This window comes from Lipotes vexillifer, unplaced genomic scaffold (genome assembly GCF_000442215.2).
Source record: "Lipotes vexillifer unplaced genomic scaffold, Lipotes_vexillifer_v1.1 scaffold693, whole genome shotgun sequence".
NCBI classification, from domain to species: Eukaryota; Metazoa; Chordata; class Mammalia; order Artiodactyla; family Lipotidae; genus Lipotes; species Lipotes vexillifer.
The window spans coordinates 920,017-943,687 of record NW_006783500.1 but is presented as its reverse complement, the minus strand read 5'-3'; the positions used below and the strand labels follow the sequence as shown (position 1 = coordinate 943,687).

General features: G+C 36.0%; 1 protein-coding gene across 8 annotated transcripts in view; it reads left to right on the top strand.

The window, feature by feature from the left end:
• RIMS1 (regulating synaptic membrane exocytosis 1) overlaps nt 1-23,671 on the top strand; it is a 484,376-nt gene that overhangs the window by 358,036 nt on the left and 102,669 nt on the right. For 4 of the 8 annotated variants that reach the window (XM_007456124.1, XM_007456121.1, XM_007456119.1 and 1 more), the window contains 2 exons: nt 209-280; nt 7,619-7,731. In XM_007456124.1, coding sequence (XP_007456186.1) covers nt 209-280; nt 7,619-7,731 — 185 coding nt within the window. Of the gene's footprint in view, nt 1-208; nt 281-6,387; nt 6,571-7,618; nt 7,732-11,682; nt 11,713-23,671 lie in introns of all 8 variants that reach the window. The other 4 variants (XM_007456117.1, XM_007456118.1, XM_007456123.1 and 1 more) reach the window with 3 other exon arrangements.

The window sequence follows — 23,671 nt, the reverse complement described above, 5'->3', positions numbered from 1 at the left end:
TTCTGTGTCTCCTGTTGGGAAACTTGTGTCTTCCACACAGTACCAGTTCTGGTTTTTATTTTCATTTTATTTTAAAAAGTACGGGCTGACAAAACCATTTAGGTAAAATAGTTGCCATTTTTCATGTCTATTGCTTTTATCATTGTATAAGATGACCGTAGCTTGATTCATCATATATTTTGTATTTCTTTAACATTTCATTCCACAGGCACTCCAGAAAGTCTGAAAGATCTAGCACCCAAAAACAGACTAGGAAAGGCACTGCCTCTGATGCAGAAAGGTAGGCTTGGTGTTGTGCTGTGCGGCATCTTCTGTTTCACTAAGATGTTCTGGGGCGCCTTCTCTATCATTTGACATGTGCTTAAACACAATTGTGATGCTTAAAGACATTCGTGTAAATAAATCTCCTATACAGGAATAGCCTCATTCAAAAAATGAGATGGGTAATTTGAAGGCAGCCCTTAAGTCTTAGGGCTTAAGAAAAATCTCATGCATTTCTTAGTGATCATTCCGATTACTAAAGAGGATTAAATCCAGTGCATTCCTATATACATATTAAGACATCAGTATTTAGTTTCTGAAATCATTGAAATGTTACCAATGAATGTACTACCTGAAATATGCAAATATTTTGAGCGTCTGTTATTTATCTGAATGACGCCAACTTCTTAAATATCTCCTCTACGAATGGATAATCTAAGAGTCTACTTGTAATTACGACCTAAGATATTTGCTGAGTTAATATAGAAATTAAGGGATTAGTGATCTTTTGTTTGCAATTCATTCATTGCCACAAATTTTTAAAATACTTTTAGGTACAAGATACTGACAGATTTTTTACGTAGCTGTAAGAGAAAAAACAAAAACAAAAAAAACACCAAAAAATCCAATTAACGTATATCCACTCATCCAACCAGTATTGAGAGCATGCAGGGTGACATAGTTGTAAGTGAATGCGTGCCTTCGAGTGTCACTGCTGCCGTAGAGGTGTGCACAACATACAGTGAGAACACAGGGAAAAGAGGTGGCTGCAGTGAGATTAGGAAATAGGTCATAAACAGGTGGCACTTGAGCTAATCCAGGTGTATGAAAGTACACGTGAAGAGCAGCGTGAACTGTGAGAAGGGAACAGTATTAGAGAACACTGAGCCTTGACATATCCTCTTGAGTCTGGGAAACCCATACCCGTTTTGGGAGGGAAAATAGGATTCCTATCAGGAGTTGGGAGAGAGGGCTGAAAACAAAATGGGAGAAATCCTTAGAGATTGTTATAAATGACCTCGTGCGCCACGGTGTAGAATTTCAATTTCTACCTTATTCACCCATGAGCCACGGACAGGCTTTAAACGTGAGAAGTAGATGATTAGTTTTGAGTTCCAGAACTATAGATCACTTTTAACAACACTTTGGAAGGTGAATTGAAGGACCCAGGTGTAGATGCAAGACACCAGCTAGGCTGTTACAATAGGCTTGGGTGAGAGGGAGTCTGTACACTTCAGTGATCCATACAGTTAACGAATATGTACACCACTATGTGTTAATTTCACATAGTGAAGTGAGAAAACTGAGTCGGTATTAGTCACATCAAGGGTTGTGTGTGAGGAGGAGATGGATTGGTTCCTGGCTAATGGTCTGTAGAGATATCAATTATTTAGGGAACTTAACTTACAATGGAACAAGAATCCTGGGAACCAAAAAAAAGTGTTGAGTAGAAATTCAGTTTTACAAGAGTTGGATGGATGGATAGATAGATAAATAGATAGATAGATAGATAGACAGCTACATCCAGCCATCCATACATACATTGATGGATGGACAGATAGATACAGGTAGAGGAAAAGAGAGAGAGAGAGAAACAGATAGATAGATGGACAGACAGACGGATAGATAGACAGATACATCCATCCATACATACATACATACATAGATGGACGGACAGATAGATACAGATAGAGGAAAAGAGAGAGAGACAGATAGATGGACAGACAGAAAGATAGATGGATAGTTAGATAAATATTGATACATACATACATGAACAGAGAAATAGATAGATAGATAGACTGATGGACAGATAGACAGATAAGAAGAAAGTAATGAAACAATACTGATTATGTCACTGTATATATATTCTTTACTGTCAACCCAGCTAATAGCAGTCTCTTTACCAGCATGTAAATGATTTAAAATCTTCAGCCATCATTCACAGCCCCCCAAGTCACATGCACACACAATTCCAATTACTTTGACAAGATTGAAATTTTTCCTCAAAGTTTCATATTCTTTATATTCCATTCAGGCTTCTTTCATTCATTTAACAATTACTAGTTGAGTGACTACTGTGTGCAGTTTTACAGTTTCAGTGAACAAGTATTTTGACAATAAGATACTGTTTTACAAAATGTTAGATGATTCTAGAGTCCATTGTCCATGCTTATCTGAGCATCTGCCGTGCAACACTAAACACGTCTGTAAGCACAAATCTTCCCTCCAGTAGGAACAGCAGGGATTCAGCCGACTCCTAGTGCCAAATGTTTGCTTAAGGACCCTATTCGTATTCCTCTTACCGTTACTTACTTTGCTGTAGGTTTGATATAGAAAACTCAAACCTTTTAGGTATGAGGATTTGTTTGATTATAATTAAAGCTCTTTGTTGATTTTTATTAGAGAGTAAATCACATGCCTGGCTTTTGAGTGAATTGTTGAATAGCTAGTTACAAAAGAAGAATTGGCCTAGGTTTACATTAGCTCTCACTTCTTTAGAAGATACCTTGAGTTGACATGTAGCTACAGATGAATTGAGACCAGAGCATGAATGCTCAGATGCTGATTCTTGGCCTTCGGGAGTTGACTGCTTCCCCAGAGGAGCCCCAGCACACAGGCACACCTTGGCCTGCGGCAGAATTTGCTGTGATGATCATACTTTTTGAAGGTCCTTTGTTTGGCCTCAAAAATTTTGACCTTTTGAGAAACAGACTTGTAAGAAAATATTTTGAAAGGTATGGTAACCAGTTCTAGATAGAAGAAAGGCAGAACCTGCTTCTGACTTTGGTGCCTCACCATTGCAATAGAGCTTCACACCCTCTGAAAAAGCTCCCTAGTAAATAAAAGTGTAACTTTTCACCCTCATGTGAGCTGAGCTTTGTGGATTTGCTGGAACCACTGCACGTCCTGTTCTGGGGTCTTTTCTTCTTGTGAAATGTGCTCTCTGCATCCTAACTGGGGGGTGTGGGGTAACAACTGGTATTTAGAATTGCTTGCCTGTGCATTTTATGTTGTGCTGGCACTCCGGAAAAAAGTCCACGTAAGCCTGAAATGGCCATGACGAGAGGAAGCATGGTGACCTTAAATACCACATGCATGTCTGTCCTTTAACGAGTAATTAAAAAGAACTCTATTTTTAAGCCACAATAGAAGCAATTCGCTGCACGTCTGCTTGCAGCAACAGAAATGTCTAACAACCTAAGGTTTTGGTGGGAAATGTGTTTTACTTAAGTTCAAGTCACAACACCTAAGACTTTAGGTGAAGAGAGAAGGTGTAGGTTGAACTCAGTGGTAAATATTTAGCAATGGGTTTGGAGATGGTGAACTGGAGTCACAGGTTGTAATTCATACTTTGCTCTAGAACCCTCATTATTTTTGTTTCAAAAATATATTATGTATAGACATATAAAACAGAGTAGATATTCAATTAAATACCATTTTCCATATATTTTGTTGCTATAAACTCTCAAAAAACGATTCTATTAAATCTTGTCAAGCAATTTGACACCTGCACATATATTTATATTCTGTTTTACAAGATTAGCAGTACATCCAGGGATGTGAAATTACCATGTTTCATCTCATGATATAGAAACCAATCCTGTCTCAAAGGCAGAAAAGGGAGCAGTGTTGGAGCTTCATAGACTTTCATAGGTCCCGCCTTTATCATGTTAGCTCTTTGCCTGTTTGCAAGTCACTCTGTGACCCCCAGTTTTTCCATCTATAAAATAGGAACAATAGCACTTCTTAGAGCTGTTGTGAGAATGCAAAACAAAAAAAGGACACGTGTGTAGGAGGTATGTGGTATGCATGCATACACACACACGTCTATACACGCACATACACACTAGTGGCTGGCGTGTGTAGACGGCGCCATGTGGATGCCCAGTGAGAATAGCTGTTACCGTCATTCTTCTCTCTCACTTACTCCCCGCTCTACTCCTTAATGTGCTGGTTTCTGATGTCTTTCCCTCCGACACCCTTACATCCCTAGCACATGCCATTCCATCGAAAAGCCTGGATTCTCTCACGTTTCACTCCTGAACCTCAGCATTTCTTGAATAACCCTCCTTTCCTCTTGTCTGAAACAAACTCTACTTGTTTCCACCTTCTCTTTCTCCGAAGCCTTGCTTGTCTCTCTCCAGCCTCCTCATTTTCACTTTCCTCTGTTTCCCTTCCTGTGATCCAGCCCTGCTGCCACCTTCCTTGGTTTTCCTCAGACAGAGTGGTTTCTTTGTCCCCCCTTGGATCCACGCTTTCATATTGGTCATCGTTTGGCTGGTGGCAGGAACTGTTTTGTTATCGAGGGACTTTTAGTTTGTGTCAAAGGAGAAACAGCCCTGGGGCAAAATGATTAACCCCCAACAGGACGGCACTGTTCTCAGCCCTGCCAGCTCGTGGCTTTCATCTAGAAAGCCACTTATTTGCCTTTCAAATTGCTTTTTATATTTGTGCCATTTAGTTTGGGGCCACATAAGGCCCCCCTAAATTATTCACATTTCAAGTTTCAATTAAGTCCTTTTAGTGCTTATGAATTGCGTTAAGAAATGAAGCAAGATTTTAGTGAAATTGCAAGATCCATGGATTTTCTCAGGACTAGGGTAAAAACTGTACTATCCAACTTTCAAAGCAAGTATTTTCAAGTGTATTTTGTACAAGGAGTGCTGAAGTTTATGCTCATGATAATGGCTTTTAAAGAGTAATAGATAGAAACTCATTATTTATCGTTGGAAAGGACTTGATCACACCTTGGTCCTTCCCACATAAATTAATTCTGTAGAGTTGAGTTCATGTGAGAAGGCAATCCAGATGGAATGAACAGTTTTAATATGTGTTGTCAGTCCTTTCTTCTATTAATTTTGAAATCGAAGTGACCGTCCGGGTTTCGGGATCTGCCTTAGGGGCTGATAAAGCATTAATCCAGAGCTCAGTAAAATAAAATGCACATTAAAGACCTAAGCTGTACCTTTTTATGCTCTAAAATATGACATTTTCCCATTTTATTGTTTGGAAATAGAAGAGATATCCTGAATCAAAATAATTATACCTGTGAAAATCATTCTACTTGAGAAAAATTGTCAATCTGTATACAAGTTGAATAAATCACTCAATAATTAATGTACTTCCTGTGATCAATATGGATTCTTGACTCTCACACACTTTAAAGTACTTAATCGAATTTTATAGCATTGTTTTCAAAAGGATGAAGTGTTATTTCTTGGCTTCTGTCACTATGAAAAGTAATACAGATTAGGTATTTTAAATGTGCATTTTATTTAAAATATGTACTGAAAATGATGAAAAAAACAAAAATATGTGTCTGCTTTAAACAAGCATATATATATATATATATATATATATAGTCACATACAAAAATCAGTTTTTAATTATTGGTCCTTAATTCGGAAATTGGCTTCATAATAATTTTGAACACTATATTAAGATAGCTGTCAATGTATATGGACAGATATCTTTTCAGCTACTTTTGTACATCAGAGGACATATTTTTATCCATATATCAGCCATCTGCATTTGGTCAGTTCGAAAATGAAGCATTTCCCATCTTACTTCATCATTTTAATTTGTTGGTCTACTTAAATCAACCTTAGAAGACAGCTTCCCTTTGCTACCTATTTGGTATGGACTTCCCTGTTGCAGAGATAAATTATGAACATTGTAAAAGTACACAGAGAACTCACCAGTGCATTGCTTCTTCTGGAAGGCAAGTGCTTGAAGTGTCCCTGAGTTCACTGTCCTGATTGTGTTCACTCATTCAAATCCAGGTCTCTCTACTGAGCTCTTGTTCTCTGTGCTGCTGTGTTCTAGGCACCAGAGATACAGCTCAGTAAGAAACAAGAGACAGAAGTCTTTGCCCCTGTGGGACTTGAGAGGCTTGTTACACTGGAGGAGTCCAGACAGGCCCGCTCAGAACCACCAGGCGTGCACGTTCGCGATAATGCATCAGTTTGATGTGAGGTCCATTTCAGTAACTGTGTGATGGGTTTGCTCCTGTGTTTTAAAATCACTGTCTTGTAAGAGTAACCAGGTTTTCCTTGGACAGATGTGCTGGTATCAAAGTGGATGTGACCTGCTGACTGAAGATCTTTTCTGACCCTAATGTTTTAGGGTTCTCCCACCATGTCTTTCTAGAAGGGGATACGCAGCCCCAAGAGCGACTGATCAGCTAGTCCTTAGGGGAAAACATCCCGCTCGCTCCCGCTCGAGTGAGCACCCTAGTGTCAGAACACTGTGTTCTATGCACCACCTTGCCCCCGGAGGGTCGGCGCCACCTTCTCCACTCCTGACAAGGTCGCTGTTCCATGTCTGCCTCTGGGTCTTGGTGTGGTGTTGTACCTTCCTGAGCTCTTGACACTGTCACTCATTATGACACCATAGTTCTTAATCCTTTCTTTGTGACACTTAACCTCTCCACACCCTCCCTTACCTGCATCTACCTTCACTGTGCTGGTGGTATTCTCTTCTATACTTCCTGCCAACTAGCCATCATCGAAAATTAAATTTGCCTGTGTTATGTCCTTCCATCTGTTTGTGGCATATTCATATATATTTTTTTTAAATTATGTGAAATTCTGTATAAGAAATTACCTGGAATTAAATGTGTACTTGCTTTAAAAACGTAAGAGGAATTAGAAAAAAAAATTGAAAACTTTCATCTTTGTTCAGTAAAAGCTGGGAGTGTTTTAAAGTTCTTCAGTTACAAAAAAAAGTTTGAATGCCAGCAGATGGAGGTCAGCTTACTTCTGTACAATAGTGATGTATCTTCACGCTTCTTAAATTTGTATTTGTAATTTTGATTTTTTCACCAGGATAGTTCATAGCATGTGCCCAAGGTTAATTTTATAAATATCTTTTCAGATCTTTCCTATTTAAACATAAAGTGCAAGGGAATGGTAATTTATAAAAATCTGCAGCCAGAGCTGTTCTTATCACTTACATGGATTTAATTGTAGCAAGATAGGCAACAGCCTTTCCTAAATCATTTACCCATGTTGTTAAGATTCATAGGCTGTGAGCAGATACACTAGGTCCAGCACTACCAAAAATGGATAACTTAACAGAAAGTCACAACTTCATAGGACTTTAATGAAAAGAAGTACGTTCCCTTCTGCCCAGTTCAGGAATTCATTCTGCAGAACTCTACGTGGCAGACATTTCCCTGTCTCTTGTAGCCCCTTTTGTTAATACTCCTTTTACACACATCATAAAAAGGACTTGATTTTGCTTCCAAAGGCCCAGGTAGGGGTTTTACGTCAGAGGAAACAGTAGGAAGGAAGAGATCCTTGTCAGGCCCTTTGGGATCTCATCGTTTCGTTTGCCCCCTTTCTTCTCCCCACAGAGTTCACCGGCAGGCCAGCCCGACGCGGTCCCCGCCCGCAGACACAGCCTTTGGCAGCCCTCGGGGCAGGCAGCTCCCACAAGTGCCAGGGAGGAGCGGCAGTGCAGAACAAGGTATCCATAGAGAGAGCACTGACAAACTCTCGGATTTGAGAGCCACCTCTTTTTATACTCCTCCTATTGAAAGAATAGTATCTTGATGATACGTAGTGTGATGAATCCTAAGAAGTCAAGTGTCTTAGAGTTTTATTCCCGGCACCAAGTTATAACACTTCTTGCCTATGTGCTGTTTTTGCTGAGTGAGTGAATGAATGAATTTTAGATGGTCAATTAAAAGAACAGACTGAGCCCTAGAGATACCTTTTCCAAAGGTGCAAAGGAAGAAAATAAAACTTTAAAAACCTCAGTACCATGTGGTATTTTATGTGTTAAAGGAAGACTTTTTTAACCTTGTTTTAAAAATGTTTTTAAATGAGGCAATCGTATTGAAGGCTTTGCTAGTGTTTTTTTTTTTTATTTTATTTTAATTTACCTGCAATACCTTGTATTTTTTTATAGAAGTTTGATGGTGAAAAACTGACTTAGAACACACATTTGAGTGTTTTTTAACAGTTAACATCACTTAAATTTCTCTTATTCTAAGCATGTACACATTGTGTTTTATCTTCCTAGAAAGAGAGATGTTGGGGGGTGGGCAGGTTTTAGTGGAAATTAAATTCACTAAGCTACCTGGCCTAAGAGGATTTAAATACCAGGTTAAAAGGGTCACTGTTTTCTTCATGTGACCCAAGGTGCTATCCCATTTCTCAGTAAGTGAAATGATTTGTTATCGGTAAATGTTACCACATAAGTATTACCAGAGATTTGTTAAGCAGTTTACTGAAATACTGTTTGATTTGGGGTTGTAATATGAATGCAGTGGACTTCTATTTAAAACATGTATTGAAACTCTTCATCCCTATGAAACAACTGAAAGGTTAACATTTTGCATATTTTTCTCAACAGTGTTGGTTGTTTCTGATGTAAAACTTGTATATTTCCTTCTGTACTGAGGATGCTGGGTATATGTTTTACTCACTCAAAGAGCCTTACTGAATGTATCACCGAAGTGTTAGTGGTCTAAGAAGATAAATACATTGTTTCAAAAACTGATCAGGCAGAGTTTGTACACAGAGTACTTGGTTATAGAAAAATTAGTGTAGATTTGAGAAGTATCAGTATATTGACACAAAAATGCTGCTACAATAAATTCTGGATTTGTATTATTTTTTAAAATCATATATCCTGTTGATATATCATACTTTAGTATTCAGGGTCATTATAAGGGTATTCATTTAGTTAATCAGGAAAATATGAGGCTATGTGAAACTCTGACTTTCTTTTCTGAAATAACAATGAATTCTTTGGAATTCTCAGTTCATCTGTGTAACAGACTTTCTCTTATCGGGGAACATTTTGAGAAGATAATTCATAATTAATGTTATTAAGACTGTAATTAGCAGTAGCCTAGATGAAATTGTTTTAAAATTTATTTTTTTTAATGTGGTGTTTATTTAAATTATCCATTCATGAACTCCTGTTGCACAACTAAAAGAACTACAGGTTCTAGTGTTCAGCTACAAACTCAGTGTTACCGGCCATAGTGTGCCAAAGATTGATATCCAAAAAGTCATTTGTCTCTAAAATTCTTTGCATTTCCTCCAGTTGCTAAAACACTTCCGGTTCAAAAATATATAACGGTACTGCATATAACGCTCATATAGTGAGATTATAGTTTTATTATTCTGTAGAAATAAGAACTGCTTCTACAAAGTCAGATGGATTGTATGCTGGACTTTGGTTTTTATAAAAGCTCATGTTCTGTTGTTGATATCAGTCAACATTACTGTTTATGATATTCGTATTCACAGTTGTCTTTCAGAGAAATCACCAATTTGTAAAGATTGAATTGAGGTGGGAAGAAAGGAGTGACTGAGGATGAAATTGGTGGAGTTATTTTGATAGTTAATATCATAAGTACATTCCTAAACACTTGCTACTTGAGGTTCCTGAAGTTTATCATCTTAAGAGTCATATAGATACAACCTTTAAAAAATATGACAACAAACATGTATTATTGTAACTATGTATTCTTCTATAATTAAAATGGATCTGGTTTACTGTATGATAATACTATGTGCTTTGGGGTGTTTGGTAAATGATGATACTGTCCTCCTTCGTCCTATTATGGATCTATTTCACGCTGAACAGTTTACATGACATCTTTGTGTGTCCTAGAATATGTTTTTAAAAGTAAACTTCTAATTTGATTCATGGATTAGACAGAATTTAGCTGTTGTCTAATCCATTTGAGATGGATTTCATTGCTGTTCTTAGGGCTGTGGAATCATGTCATGGTTTTCTTTCCATATTATATGTTAAAATTTACTTCTGTCTGCCATGAAGACTGATGCAGAATGCAGTTTATTTGCAATCAGTGAAAGTTCTACTGCACTTGACTTCTTTCCAGTTTTCTTTTATGTATATTTGTGGGTTTTTTTAAATTTTTAACAAAGGGTAATTTTCTTTTTTAAAAAAGATAACTGAGTTGATAAGCAGTTGTTGGTTAGGAGCAAATATTTCAAATGGTTTAGATTCCTGAATAGTGATACAACTTCCTGATGAACTTTATAAAATAATTTTATTCATACACAGTTTCTGGTTACAATTATCTACATTATTTTGTTTAGGATCTGTAGATTGTTTGGATGCTTTTTGTTTGTTTTTTTTTCTTGTAATTCAATTTTACTACTCTCTCCTTGTGCGATAAAGCAATATATATTATTTTAAAAGCTAACATATAATTTGAAAAGATACACTTACTTAATTTTTGAAAAAGTATTTTAAATTTTCTTTTAAAAATTAGTAATGCTAGCCTATTTGCTACACGGAATCTGATTATGTTGAAGTATAGTTAGGGAAAAAGAAGAGGTGTGATAACAATGCAGATTTTGAGATAAAGTCGCTAAAAAGTAGCCTTAAAATTTAGGTAACTCAAATGGTATGTGATAATTGAGAGCAAAGACTTTCAGGAAATTCCTCTGGGTATGTTCCAATGTTGTATTACAATGTAGCCCTTAGGTAGAGTGAGACTGAAAGCAACATAATTGGTTGCATAAACATGTATGGTTTTCTGAAACCAACCAAGTGATTTTCGTGTGTGTGTGCAACCTAGTTGTCTTTTTTAAGAGGACGTATTTAAAGATCATTCATAAACTATAAACTAACACTTGATGTGCCAGTTATGTTTTATGTGTTCTGTTATTAATTCTGCTACCTAGAACTAATGGCACTCCCCTTCAGAATATCTAGATAGGCCATTATTTCTCAGTAAATGGTGCACCAACAAGGAGGCAGAGAAAGGCTTAAGAAATGTCTGAGAAATACAGTCTGCAAAGAACAATTTCACTTTGAGATATTTTAATATAATTACAGTAATTTGAGAAGGAAGAAAGGATTACTTAATTTAAAATATATTTTTTTCCAGGTGGAAAATGTTCCAGAATATTTTCCACAGTGAAGAGAAAATGCCTATCTAGCAAAAGAATGGAATTTATTTTTTTATTATATGCTTTTTCAAATTATCTGAAATGCTATCATTTTTGAAATGAAAATGTTAGTTATGAATGTTAAATATGCTTTTAAGTACATTTACAATAAAAAGTCACAATGGATTAAGGTTAAAATGTCTTAGTAAAGTGAGTGCTGTAATACTTTGCAGTTCTTCAAAGGCAAGAAAAAACACAAGATATACTTTTCAAATGCCAAGTATACAATATTAATTTCCCAATGTTTCTGTTTTTATTTAAAATCTTTAAATTGTTGCATTCATTCTTTCTTTGATTGATTTTAGTACCATATTTGAGATTTCCTCATGGTTTCTCATTGCAGTTTACCATGTCACATTATATGTTATGTATTTTTGTTATTCATGCCATTGTGTTGATTCACATTTCCATGTCTAACTATAAATTTGCTGATTTCTTTCTTTTGTTTCCATCATTATGTGCATTTAATTCATTGAAGAACAAGAAAAATGTAACTCATCCACAAAAGGTAAATATTAATGTAACTTTTTTAACAATTTAATATTGTTCCTTTTCTCTCATAGTATATGAGTTATATAACTGTATTTATTGAAATAATGAGCCAAACTATTTAACAGATAGCTTTTTCCTGCAGTGATTTGGAAGAGGGCATTTGGTATTAACCGTTTTGTATTGTGAGCAGTTCACATCAAAGAGGAGAAGATTAAAATTAAGAGTATTTTTGCTTCAAAATGTATTTATCCACACTGACAACTAGAAAACGATTCTCTTTGGAAAAGAATAGCATATTTATCATATGTTTTTGTTTATTTGCATTCCCCTGCTCGCATAGATCAAGGGTTTAAGTCTTACCTTCTGTGGTGCAAAGGAATAGAAAATCCTTGGGTTTTCCTTCTAAATAGCAGCAACCTTATGGCATATTTGGCCCACTGCAGTCATGCATCTGGGAAGTAGGTGCTGGGATGCTACTCCTCTTGGCCTCAGGAGGGTTAGAACACCCATCAGTTCTTTCTTCCTGAGGGACACAGGAGGGAAACCGTTCAGCCTGCTGTGTCGGCACCTTGCTGACCTGCCCTGTGGTCCTTTGGATCACATTTGATGTTTGGTCTTTGGACTTGAGTCCCACTTAGATGCAGACCTCCTCCGACTGTCTTGGGCCACCCTGTTTGGTGTTACTGTTGGCTTGATAATTAAATATTTGAATATGAGTTTTCGGCTTAATGAAATAATATTAACAATATTAAAAAGTTATATAATGCTACATGATTTAATAAAAGTATTTACTCAACATTTATAGATTCGTGATCGAATTAATTTGTTGCCCATAGTAACCCTCAGAGTTAGTCCTGAGAGGGCCATCATCCTTATTTTATGAGAGGTAAAACTCGGATTGAGAGACATTAAGAGACTTACCCATTCATACTGGTGATGTGACCTAGACTGCAGGCCCAGGGCTCTTACTTTGGACCACCTTCCTCTATACTTTAGTGCATCCTATTTTAATAGGCACAAATCCCAAACATATATCCCTAACTCCGAGTAGATTGAGGTATGTGTTACATCTCTCAGTGTCATAGATTGAAAATGGGAGATGATATTCAATTACTTCTATCAGTTTGAATTTATAAAAATATATTTATATTCTGGCACATAATACATATTCTGGCGCATAACACATATTCTGGCAAAGTGTCTGACATACTAGGCAATAAATAGATATTAATAAAAATAAAATGTTATTCAGTGAGATCAAGATGCTTTGGTCCCTAGGTTTTACATAGATTTCTGGCTATCTTGCATTTTTAATTCAGGTATCAGAAACACAAATTTAGGTTAAGTAGTACAAAAATGGCCAATACATTGGTACTTATATTCAGAAGAATTTATTTAGATTTGCAAGATAAATTTTAGTTTGCTGAAAGCATTAAATTTTATGTTGGAGATGGGTCATGACCTCATTCATTTAGCCAAAAGGAAGAAAAATGTAATAATTCTTCATCTGGAGAGCTCTTCTATATTATTACTAGCCAAAAGCTATAATTTGCTAATCAAAACAAAACAAAATTCACGGGTTGTAGAACCTCAGGTGTATGAAGCGTGCCCTTTACAGCCTCACTACACAGCGCATCAGGTTGTTGCGTTTTAACAAGGTCACTGTGTCCTGGCTGAGATGTGTCATCACTGTACCAAGTCTGCCTTGGACACAGGGTGTGGATAAGCTTCAACGGGATGCACCCCAGGGCTGAAAACCACCAAAGAGGCGCATCCCCAAATGCCGCCGGGAAGGCAGAGAGCAGCCCGGGATGCTGTACCTTCCCCCTTGGGATTTAAGGGAGCACAGCTTAGCGTGAAAAGTTTGGGAAGCCAGGAAAAGACAGAAGCAAATTCAAGAGATTTCTTTAGAGTCAAATTTTAGACTCACCTGCCCCATAGGAAAGAAAACGTTTTGTTTTGCATAGAAACCCTACTGCTGTGAGCTGATCTTTTCTGGGGTCGCTCATATTGGAAAATTGAGTTATCTTGAGTGTTCCCTGGGTGATGGGGCCTGGCCCGGCCATGCTGAGCTAACGGCACAGGCCACCGACCCCTAGGGAGAGTTGGTTTTTGATGAATTGAAGACGAACTTGTAAGATGTTCCCAGTTCGTTGAGGCTTACGAGGTTTCACAAGATGCAAGATTTTCAGTGTTAAAACCAGGACGGCTCTGGGCGAACTGGGAAGGTTGGTCACCCTCACTGTAGGGAACCACTATATAATTGTACAGCATGTTTTGCAAAGCACTTCCAGCGAGGTATAAAATACCATGAACATTTTTAATGGCACTTCCTCTATGTCAGTGACTTGACTGACCGTGTCATGTATTCATCTCATATTTGTACAACCACCCGAGACATAACTATTCATATCCTCATTTGCCAACTGAGGAAAGCTGAAACTTAGAGAGATGTGAAACCTGGCCCTGTGTCAGTCTTCATTTGGGAAGTGGTAGGACAGGGAACTGGGCTCCAGCCTCACTCCAGAGACCTTGTTCTGAACCACTCTGATAGGCAGCCTCTCCCACATTCGGCATTGACAGAGCACCCACTGTGCATCAATACCACGTAATTACGGCAATAACCTGGGCACAGCCCTAAGGAAGGTGTGATGACTCCTTTTATAGAAAGAGGGCACAGGGGTTACGAGGTTGCCCACAGTAGCAAAGCTGCTATAGGACAGAGCTGGACAGTGACCCCACGGCCCGTGTTCTGTCCACTGCCTCATGTCACTGTCACATCTTCCACTCACAGCACGGGGAGGCCCTCTTAGGGGCCCTACCTCCCCCGGTGACCTGATTTGGGGCCGCGCGTCTAAATCTTCCAGTCCCTGGCGTGCTGTTCGGGTGAAGCTTGCACCTTGAGAACAGGAAGCCAGTGTATTTGGACAAAGATAACACAAATTTGGGGCTGAAAAGTTAACTGAGGAAATAGAAATGTTCCTAGCAGGTTATTTACCCTTTACCTCCCCCTTTTATGTTGGAAACTAATAGACCCTGTCTTTTTAGGATTCACAGACTGTTTTATAGGCATATTTGAAATCATTCATTGTAAAAGTAAGCCAACTTTTCCCTCTCTGCTACATTTCTTGGACAGTTTTAAAGAGCCCATGAATGTAGTTTGGGGGCATCGAAATAATGATATAAGAAGATCAAAACAGAACCAGAAATTAAATGACTTCAAGGTGAGAAAAAATGTTATTATCATGATAAATTTCTAATTTATATGCCTTTAAGATAGTATTTCTTAAGTGAATTAACTTTTTGCCTTTTGGAGGCAATTTGGAATCATAACAAAACACATTATACTGCCTTTTCTACAAATATGAATTCCCTTTATCATAAAAAATGTGTAATTTACACACGCAGAGAATGAAAGGCAGAGTTCAAGTGACTAAACGGTTTAAACAGAAATAAAGAGCAAATAGCATCTGTTGCGTTTTGTTTTCCTGTTTCGCTAATAAAATATCTAATTATTATTGCAACCAGGCCATTTAAGAATTATCTCTAGTCAACTGAATTTTTAAGTTTCTATTAAAAAAATGCTCAAATAAATTACCTATATCTTCTTTTCGAAATGTTGACAAGAGCAGTTTGAATGTTAAGTCATGCAAAATGTAATTTTTATGAAACTATTAGCATGAACCTTAATTAGGTGTAATTCATATTAAAAAGTAAAAATCATTTTAATAATTTTCTGTTACATTATTTATTGTTTAAGTAGTTGCACACTTAGTAGTATACTATGGTTATGAAACACATTATAGGAAAATATTATGTAACTTGACTTTTGCCAAAATAAGTGAACTAATTTGTATGTATATTCTTTACAGGCAGCATTTTTTTAACTGTCATTAAGTAGAAAAGAATTCCAACTTTATTCACATTTTTCTTAGATGCATATTGAGTAGGTGCATATTACCCAGGTGATTCATTTGTTGTTATTGTGTATTAAGATTTCAAGCTCCTTAACCTTCTAGGGCTTTGCTTTTCCTGAACACTGATTATGAATATTCATGAATGTTTATTCATAAATATTTAGAGCTCCATTAGTAAAAGTGTCTAATTGATCCATTTCTCTTTTTGTCACAAACCCATAGTTATGGTTGTCACTCTAGCCTTCCCTTTAAACTTTAGGGACGTAGTAAAGCGACCCATGTAAAACAGTTCCAAATTCTTGGTTTTGACCCTTTTTTTCCATTCCGCTGATTCAAATGTGAATATTTATAATAGTAGTAAAGACTTTTAAAACTTCAAAGTATTTAACACTTAAATCAACCAATGGTCAAATTGTCAGATATGCCCCCTTGAGGGAGAACATCGTTGCCCCTTCCTCCCTGGGGTCTGTGGGTCGTGCAGGAGAGGATGCTGAGAAAAGGCTGATATCTAGCCATGAACAGACTCTTTGATTTTTCTCCTCTAAAGCTTTACATTTCCCCTAAATATCGTACATTTTTTTTTGCAAGCTTTAAAATTTATAAACACTTTCTACAGAAAAGAAAGGAAGAGACATTGAATTTAGTAGTTATGCCACATTGAGCCTTTCAAGATAGATTCTGTTGCCATCAGCATAATTGGAATAATAAAAAATGATGGATAAACATATTAGAGATACAGGGGATAAACAACACGACCCCTTGGGGAGCGAGTCTGTTATTCCCCGAGAAACCTTAATTCCATGGACTACTCTGCGTGCTGAGTGTGTTCTAAGCAGTGCCTCGTAAGGAGGACGGTGCTCTCTTTCAAGACGGAAATACATTTAAAAACTGCTTACTACCTCTGTAACTCTATTTCTGCTTTGTAGATAAGTTCATTTGTACCCTTTTTTTAGATTCCACATATGAGCGTTATCATGCGACATTTGACTTTCTCTGACTACTCAGTATGACAATATCTAGGTCCATCCATGTTGCTGCATATGGCATTATTTCGGGGAGGGATAAATTAGGAGAGTGGGATTGACATATACAAACTACTATACGTAAGGTAACTAACAAAGACCTACTACTGTATAGCACAGGGAACTCTACTCAGTACTCTGTAATGGCCTATATAAGAAAAGAATCTAAAAAAAAAGTGGATATAAGTATATGTATAACTGATTCACTTTGCTGTACACTTGAAACTAACACAACATTGTAAATACTCCCAATAAAAATTCTAAAACATGAATCAAAACAAAAATAAAAGCAAGAGGTATGAGACTGAAAAAAATCATGTGCCTAAAACCAGCCATCAGTTAAAAATCATGTGCCTAAAGCCAGCCATCAGTTAAGTTAAACCAAAAGCAAGAGGTATGAGACTGAAAAAAATCATGTGCCTAAAACCAGAGAGATGTTACAATGTAGATTTAAACAGAAAAATTTTTAAACCAGTTTTTAATGACTCTGTTCTGTTTAGAAACACCATGAGCAAAAGTTTTGTTTTAAAAAAAGACATTTTGTTCAAAGACATGATATAGGAAAATAATAAATAGAACAAAACATAAAACTCTTCAAAAATAAAAATTAAAAAAAATAAAAAGCTGTTTAACTCTGTGTAACACAAAAGGGCAAGGTAAAATGACAGATTTTCATCTGACTTCCTTATCTGTCCAGTGTCTGATTAATATTTTCAGTGTTACTCTGGGACTTGGCAACTTTGACACTGAAAGTGAGATCTGGGTCTGGAAATCCTGAGCTTTGTTTTAGGTAGTGGAGTGAAAATCAGCTAAAACAAGAGACAGCCTTGGGGTTTGGGCTGCAGCGAGATTTGAGTGATGATACAGACAAATCACCTATTTCCCCTATGTGAATATTCCATTTCAATTATCTATACTAAAACACAGGCTGTTTTCTTTAAAAATCCTTAAAGGCAATGTGGTTTTTCACTAAATGTGTTACTTACTTGTTGTGTTTTATGTTTCTCATACTGGATAGATGTTATATTTTACTTTATTGTTTATGTAACTGTAGCATAATCCTTAACATTCAAGAGAATCATGCAGGGGTGCAAGGGAAGCAGTTTTGCACATTTCTACCCTTGCAAATTGAAATGCATGTTATTCTAAGAAAATGACCCATTTCTGGCATTTCTGTATAGTCAAAATATTTTAAACATTTAATCTTTATTTATACGTACTGTATATGTCAGGGGAAAGGAGGTGGTGTGTAAGTATTCTATCAAAGTTGCTTATTATACTCATATGACTCCAAAGATAAGGATGAACGTGAAAGGACTACATTATCTTTTAACTGGAAAAAAAAATGAGAGAAAATAACAAAATATAACCAGTAAATTTTTCCCCTTAACGTCCATGGTTTCGGTAAATTGGCAAATTAAAAAAAAGTAAAAATGCTGGAAATCAGTTAATTGACTACAAGAGAGTAAGTCATTGTAGTTTTCCATTTTTTGAAAATGTGAAAAAAATATCAGTAGCCTATTGAAATAATACAGAGTCATAGACTGCAACAGTGGGAAGTTACTCTTAAGTTACTTTCTCTTCCCTTTACAAATGAAAACTCCGTAATGGACAGATTTCAGGACTGATCAAGGCCACGGTGATAGATGCTGGTGCCGCTAAGGTTGTCATCTCTGCCGAGCTTTCCCAGTCCTGAGTTCCGACCATTTTTCTCCATTGCTTCCAGATGTATGGAACATGTTCACACATCTTAACAATTTGTATTCCTCTAAAGTCTAGAAAGCTGTGTGTAGAGACTAGCATTGCAGTCTTGAATTTTCAAATATAAAACCATCTTTCTTTCTCTTCAGGCTGTGTATAGCTTATAATGATCACAGATTCAGTCAGCTAAATTTTTTCATCTTTTATTACTTTATAATTTTCACGTTTCCTATTATATTGTTTATTGTATTTGAGTGCCCACTAGTGCTGATTTTTGACAATAAAGTGCTTCGGAGAAGGGGTTTTATCAGTGCTGTCAGTAACTGAGACATTGCAAGCGCTTCCTCCATCTGTTTAATTCTACCTGACAGCTTTCAGGTGTGTGGTCATTTATCATCCCTCTTTCTGAGACACGCACTGGACGAAGGTCGGGGCTTGACTGTCACCAAACTCGCATTGTATCAGTAACAGCAAGGAAGCAGAGGCGTTAAGTTTCCTATCATAAAGTGTGATAGCACTTTGTAGTTAACTAGATGAGCTTAGTTATCCTGTGCAAATGTTACCATGTTTCACCTTTGACACATGAACTAGCTAACCTTGTTAGAAAATAAAATACTCATAATCTTTTTACTTCAATATATTTAATAATATAGAAATTTTCATTATTCCTATTCTCGTTTACACTGTTTCACCTGGAACACTTGAAAATACAGGCTTAACAATATATTACATGGATTATCTTTTTTGCCTATAAACATAAGCATTTGAAATTTCAAATTCATGTTAATTTCTAGATGCATAAGGAGAAATGTGAAAGATTTAAGGACTTTGAAGAGCAGAGCACATATATTTATATATGTATATATTGTAAATATTGTATTTATATAATTGTAAATTTGTGAATAATATTTAAACCACATTTATGAAAATTTAATGTTTAACATAATTATCAAATTACACAGAATCATAATATTCACAATATTTTAAAGCAAGTCATGAATGTCTTGCTAAGTCAAAGGAGTTTCCCAGAAAATCACATTTCTCTTTGGAAAAGGTGGTACTACAGAAATTTTTCAGTGGTGGTTAAGGAAGATTTATTAATGATTCTTAAGCTTTCTTTTTTTTTTTTTTAAAGTCACAGGCCTCTTTAATAATCTTATGAAAGGGATAGATCTAGAAAAATGCATATAGACACAAACACAATAGTTGCAAATGACTTCAGCTACTTCAGTTTCACCAAAGATAATCTATGATACTAGAATTCATAGCAAAACATGGGGCATGAAAAGAGAAGTAATTATTTTAATGTCTTTATTTTTAATAATACCTAAGACTTTCCATTAGAAAACTCTAATAAATTACTTTTTAAATTGTATTTACTTTTCTCACCTTGCATGCTGCAGTCAGTTATTCTCGTTGAGTTTAGAAGACAAGAAATTATTTCATAAGTATTGTTTTAGCTTAACCTCTAAAAAAAGTTCTAGTTTTATACTTTCTTAGTTGTAATGTTGAGCTGATATTTGATATATGTGCATTCATTGGATAAAAATACCAGAGCTTAAAAATAACAGTGGATATAGAGTGAAGTTGATCTAAAGAAAACAGATTAAGTTCAATAAATATCTTTTAGGTAAATTAATATTTGCTTTTTAAAAAGCACAATTTATTCAACATCAGACACATCAGTCAGCTTGTAGAAAGCACAGTGAAAAATTTCAGCTTTTAAAAAAAAGCTTCTGTGTAAAATTACAATGTTAATTACACCATAGGGGCTAGGAGAAATGAATTATGTTACTATCACTCTATGGGCAATTATAACTGAAATAGCTGTACTATATGTAAGCTATATTTTCATTAAAAGACTAAGTGAAATTACATGATAATTATATTTGTCATAGAAAATGAGAGGGGTTATTTCACTCTCTAGTATGTAGCAGTGTTTGAAATTAAAAAAAAAAAAAAAAAAAAAACCCAGAAGTCCCCGAATTTAAAATCTTTTTAAAAAGGAAGAGTAACTGGCACTTTAATAGTTTTGTTGGTTTCCAGTGCTAGGAGTATTCAGAATGCTCCTAAAATGTGAGTTTAATGCTAGGATTTGTGGGAGAATTAGAAAATATTTTATTTCATGTTTTAATTTTGCTATTGGTATTAAAATTGTTAATATAGAAATTTTAAATGATCAGTAATCATTCTTTTCAAATTAAGATATTTGAGCTCTCTGGGCTCTGGTTAATTTTACTTTTAGTGAGATACTTAACAGATAATCATGTTCCAAGGATTCAATTAATTTCTAATCATTACCAAATATCTATTATTCTCTCTATAAATCATGTACATTAATAATCATGTCTTCTGGTTCAAGCTTGTGATAAATATTCTATTTTAACTCATAAATTTTTCTTACTATTTAGATTGACACACCCATAATCCAGTAATGATGTCAATTTATTCCACAATATACAGTTGAAAAAGAAAATGCAAAATATGCAAAATCTGTAGAAAAGTTAAAGAACAGCCAGATTAACACTGAAGCCTCTTCATTGATGTTTATGAAAAACAATTTTACTGAAACATGATCACTTGTATAAACAATTATTTTAGAATACACACTAATGTACACATAATCAGGAAATAATGAGAAATGTTTTTTTAAATGTTAATTATATGTAATTATCTGGCTTTGATATGAGTAGGTCAATGATAAGCTGTTTGCACTTTGCTTCTGATCTTGGAATCGGAGAGCAAGCAGTGAGGACATAACAAACTACATTTTTGCTGGCGAGTCAAGGGGTCTAGTCATGATTTTGAAGAAAAACTAATTTGGAGATTTCCTTTCTTTGACAGATTAGAAGATGTCAAATTTCACTTGTTTAGGAACAAAGATAGTACATTAATCGTTTTTGGAAGGTCAAAGCAAAGTCATTTAAAACCATTTTAGGCATTCAGTTTGTTCTTGGTATTTTTTAAAGTCTTTTAAAAACCTGCTACTGCTGCCATTTTCCTTTGATATTGGCCTTGGTCCTGTCTGTTCTGCCTCTGCTTCCACACCCAGTGAGTTTACTCTGAAAGCAGAATGACAGCTGTCACCACCAGCAGGTCTTCTTGAGAGCGATACAACACAGAGAGCAGCCTTGTCCAAGAGTAAAAACAAAAAGACCACATTTAATAAAGGGAAAAAAAGAAATGAAACGAGTAAGAAAGGAAATCTCATTTGCCTTTGTAAACTTTAGAAAAGCCTTCAGAATTGCTAGTCTGGATGCAGTTGGTTTTAGAAAAGAATAAAAACAAAGTATAACTGAAAGTATCTAGCTTTTGACAAAACAATCTGCCTGGAGAGTCTTCCAGGTTCATTAGATGGAAAGCCATCCTTAATTCTTGGAGATGAAAATCGTGGTCTTCTCTAAGGGGCAGCTGGAACCCACAGGTACTTTGCTAATCACACACCACCTTGAAAAGAATCTGAATTCTCTTGCTTAATTTTGTCATGGCTTCTTGGCCACCAGTTGCTGCGTCCCTCAGGCTCACCCTAGGAATTCAATGTCCCCATATCTTTCCTTAATAAGCTTCTTTTCCAAGCCCAGAGGGAAAAAAAAAAAAAAAGATTCATTTTAGTTAGGCTACCACTGTGTTCTTATGATTTAGTTTCGAGTTTTGCAAAGTGAAGATTTAAAATCAACCATATCATAAGCTAAGTAATTCTATTTAAAGCAATGAGGTGTTGTCCTGGCAAAAGGTTAAATCACCAGAACTGCTTCAAGCTGCTTCAGGCAGTACCTCTTGGGAAATAATCTTTTCAGTGTCAAGTAACTGACCTCCTAAGAGTTACATGATGCTAAACGTAAAGGTCACAAAGCTATGGGCTAATCAATGTCAAAAGTTTCTTAAAATTAATATCATTGCTGAGAAGATTAAGCTAACACCATTTAAATCTGCTTTTATCACAAATAGAGATTACTTGGAATTGCTTTAAGCTTTAATCGTAGAGTACAGCTGATTACAGTTCATTTGACTTCCTCAAAGCTCGAAGCAGGTGACCCAGGAGGTACCACGTCACAGGCAGATGGCAGAAAGAAGACACATGTACATTTTCTCATTGGGTATACGGCCTTCTATAAATACAACTCACATTTTTCAATAACTTGTCTCAATTCCTAATTCTCTTGAGTAGCATTTTGCTTTATATTACTTATTATGACTCATATATTGTCAAGTAATTAATACATTTCTGAACTGCTTTTCTCAAGACCTCTATTGAACCATCCTTTAGTCATAATAGTCATCACTTACGGTCTCAAGTCAACATTTTCAAAGCAAGTGTGCGTGATTGCTTCATCCACGTACCTGTGACATTAGGGATTGATAATCGTCTAATTTACTGAATTTAAACAAAGCTAAACATCTAACAGCTTGGTGTGAAAATTACAAGTAAAACATTTACCCACACATTTCACAGCATGTATTTATCTCCTCAGCTATGAGCCTGTATTTGAACACACAGTAAAAGCTACATATTTATTGAATTTTTATAATAGGTGTCAGTGCCTTTTATCAGGGATCACAGGCCATGTTTAATCACTGCAATGGAAAAAATGTGTCAACAAGTGTCTTTATAAACTCCTTGTAAGACAGGAAGTAAGCACTCACCACAATTAGACATATCAAAATGTCCACTATCCTTTAAATCACAGGGCCTCTTAGCAGAAGCCCCAGTACATGAATCACAAAACAGTATGGGTTGTGGTCAGATACAGGTGTATATACACAACTTAAAAATAAATTGTAGCACTTGTTGCAGAGATTGGCAAGACATAAGTTGTGAAACATAAACGTAGGTCTCACAACGCAGGTATACGTACACGACTGTATTCTTCACCCTTCATTTGTAAGAATGTAAAAATTAAAGGCAGGGTTTTAAAGCCAAGCTGCTTGTGAGGGATTCTGACTTAAAATAGCTCATACTTTATGGACGGCTGTAATTCTTCCCATCTAAACAATCACTCCTGTTACTTAGGAGATGATAAAGGCATAACTGGAATACACATGTTTATTTACAAATTTAAATTAAAGAGCTAAAATTCTATATCACATTTTCAAAAAGTATGGATTTCATTTATGTTTTCTTCAGAAATAGAAAACGAGGCTTTTCTCTTAGCAAGTCCATTTTTAAGAATGGCAAATGTTCATGAAAAGCGGCTGATAGAAATGAAGGATTTAATAAGAATGCCTCAGGGGCTTCCCTGGTGGCGCAGTGCTTGAGAGCCCCCCGCCGATGCAGGGGGACACGGGTTCGTGCCCCGGTCCAGGAGGATCCCACATGCTGCAGAGCGGCTGGGCC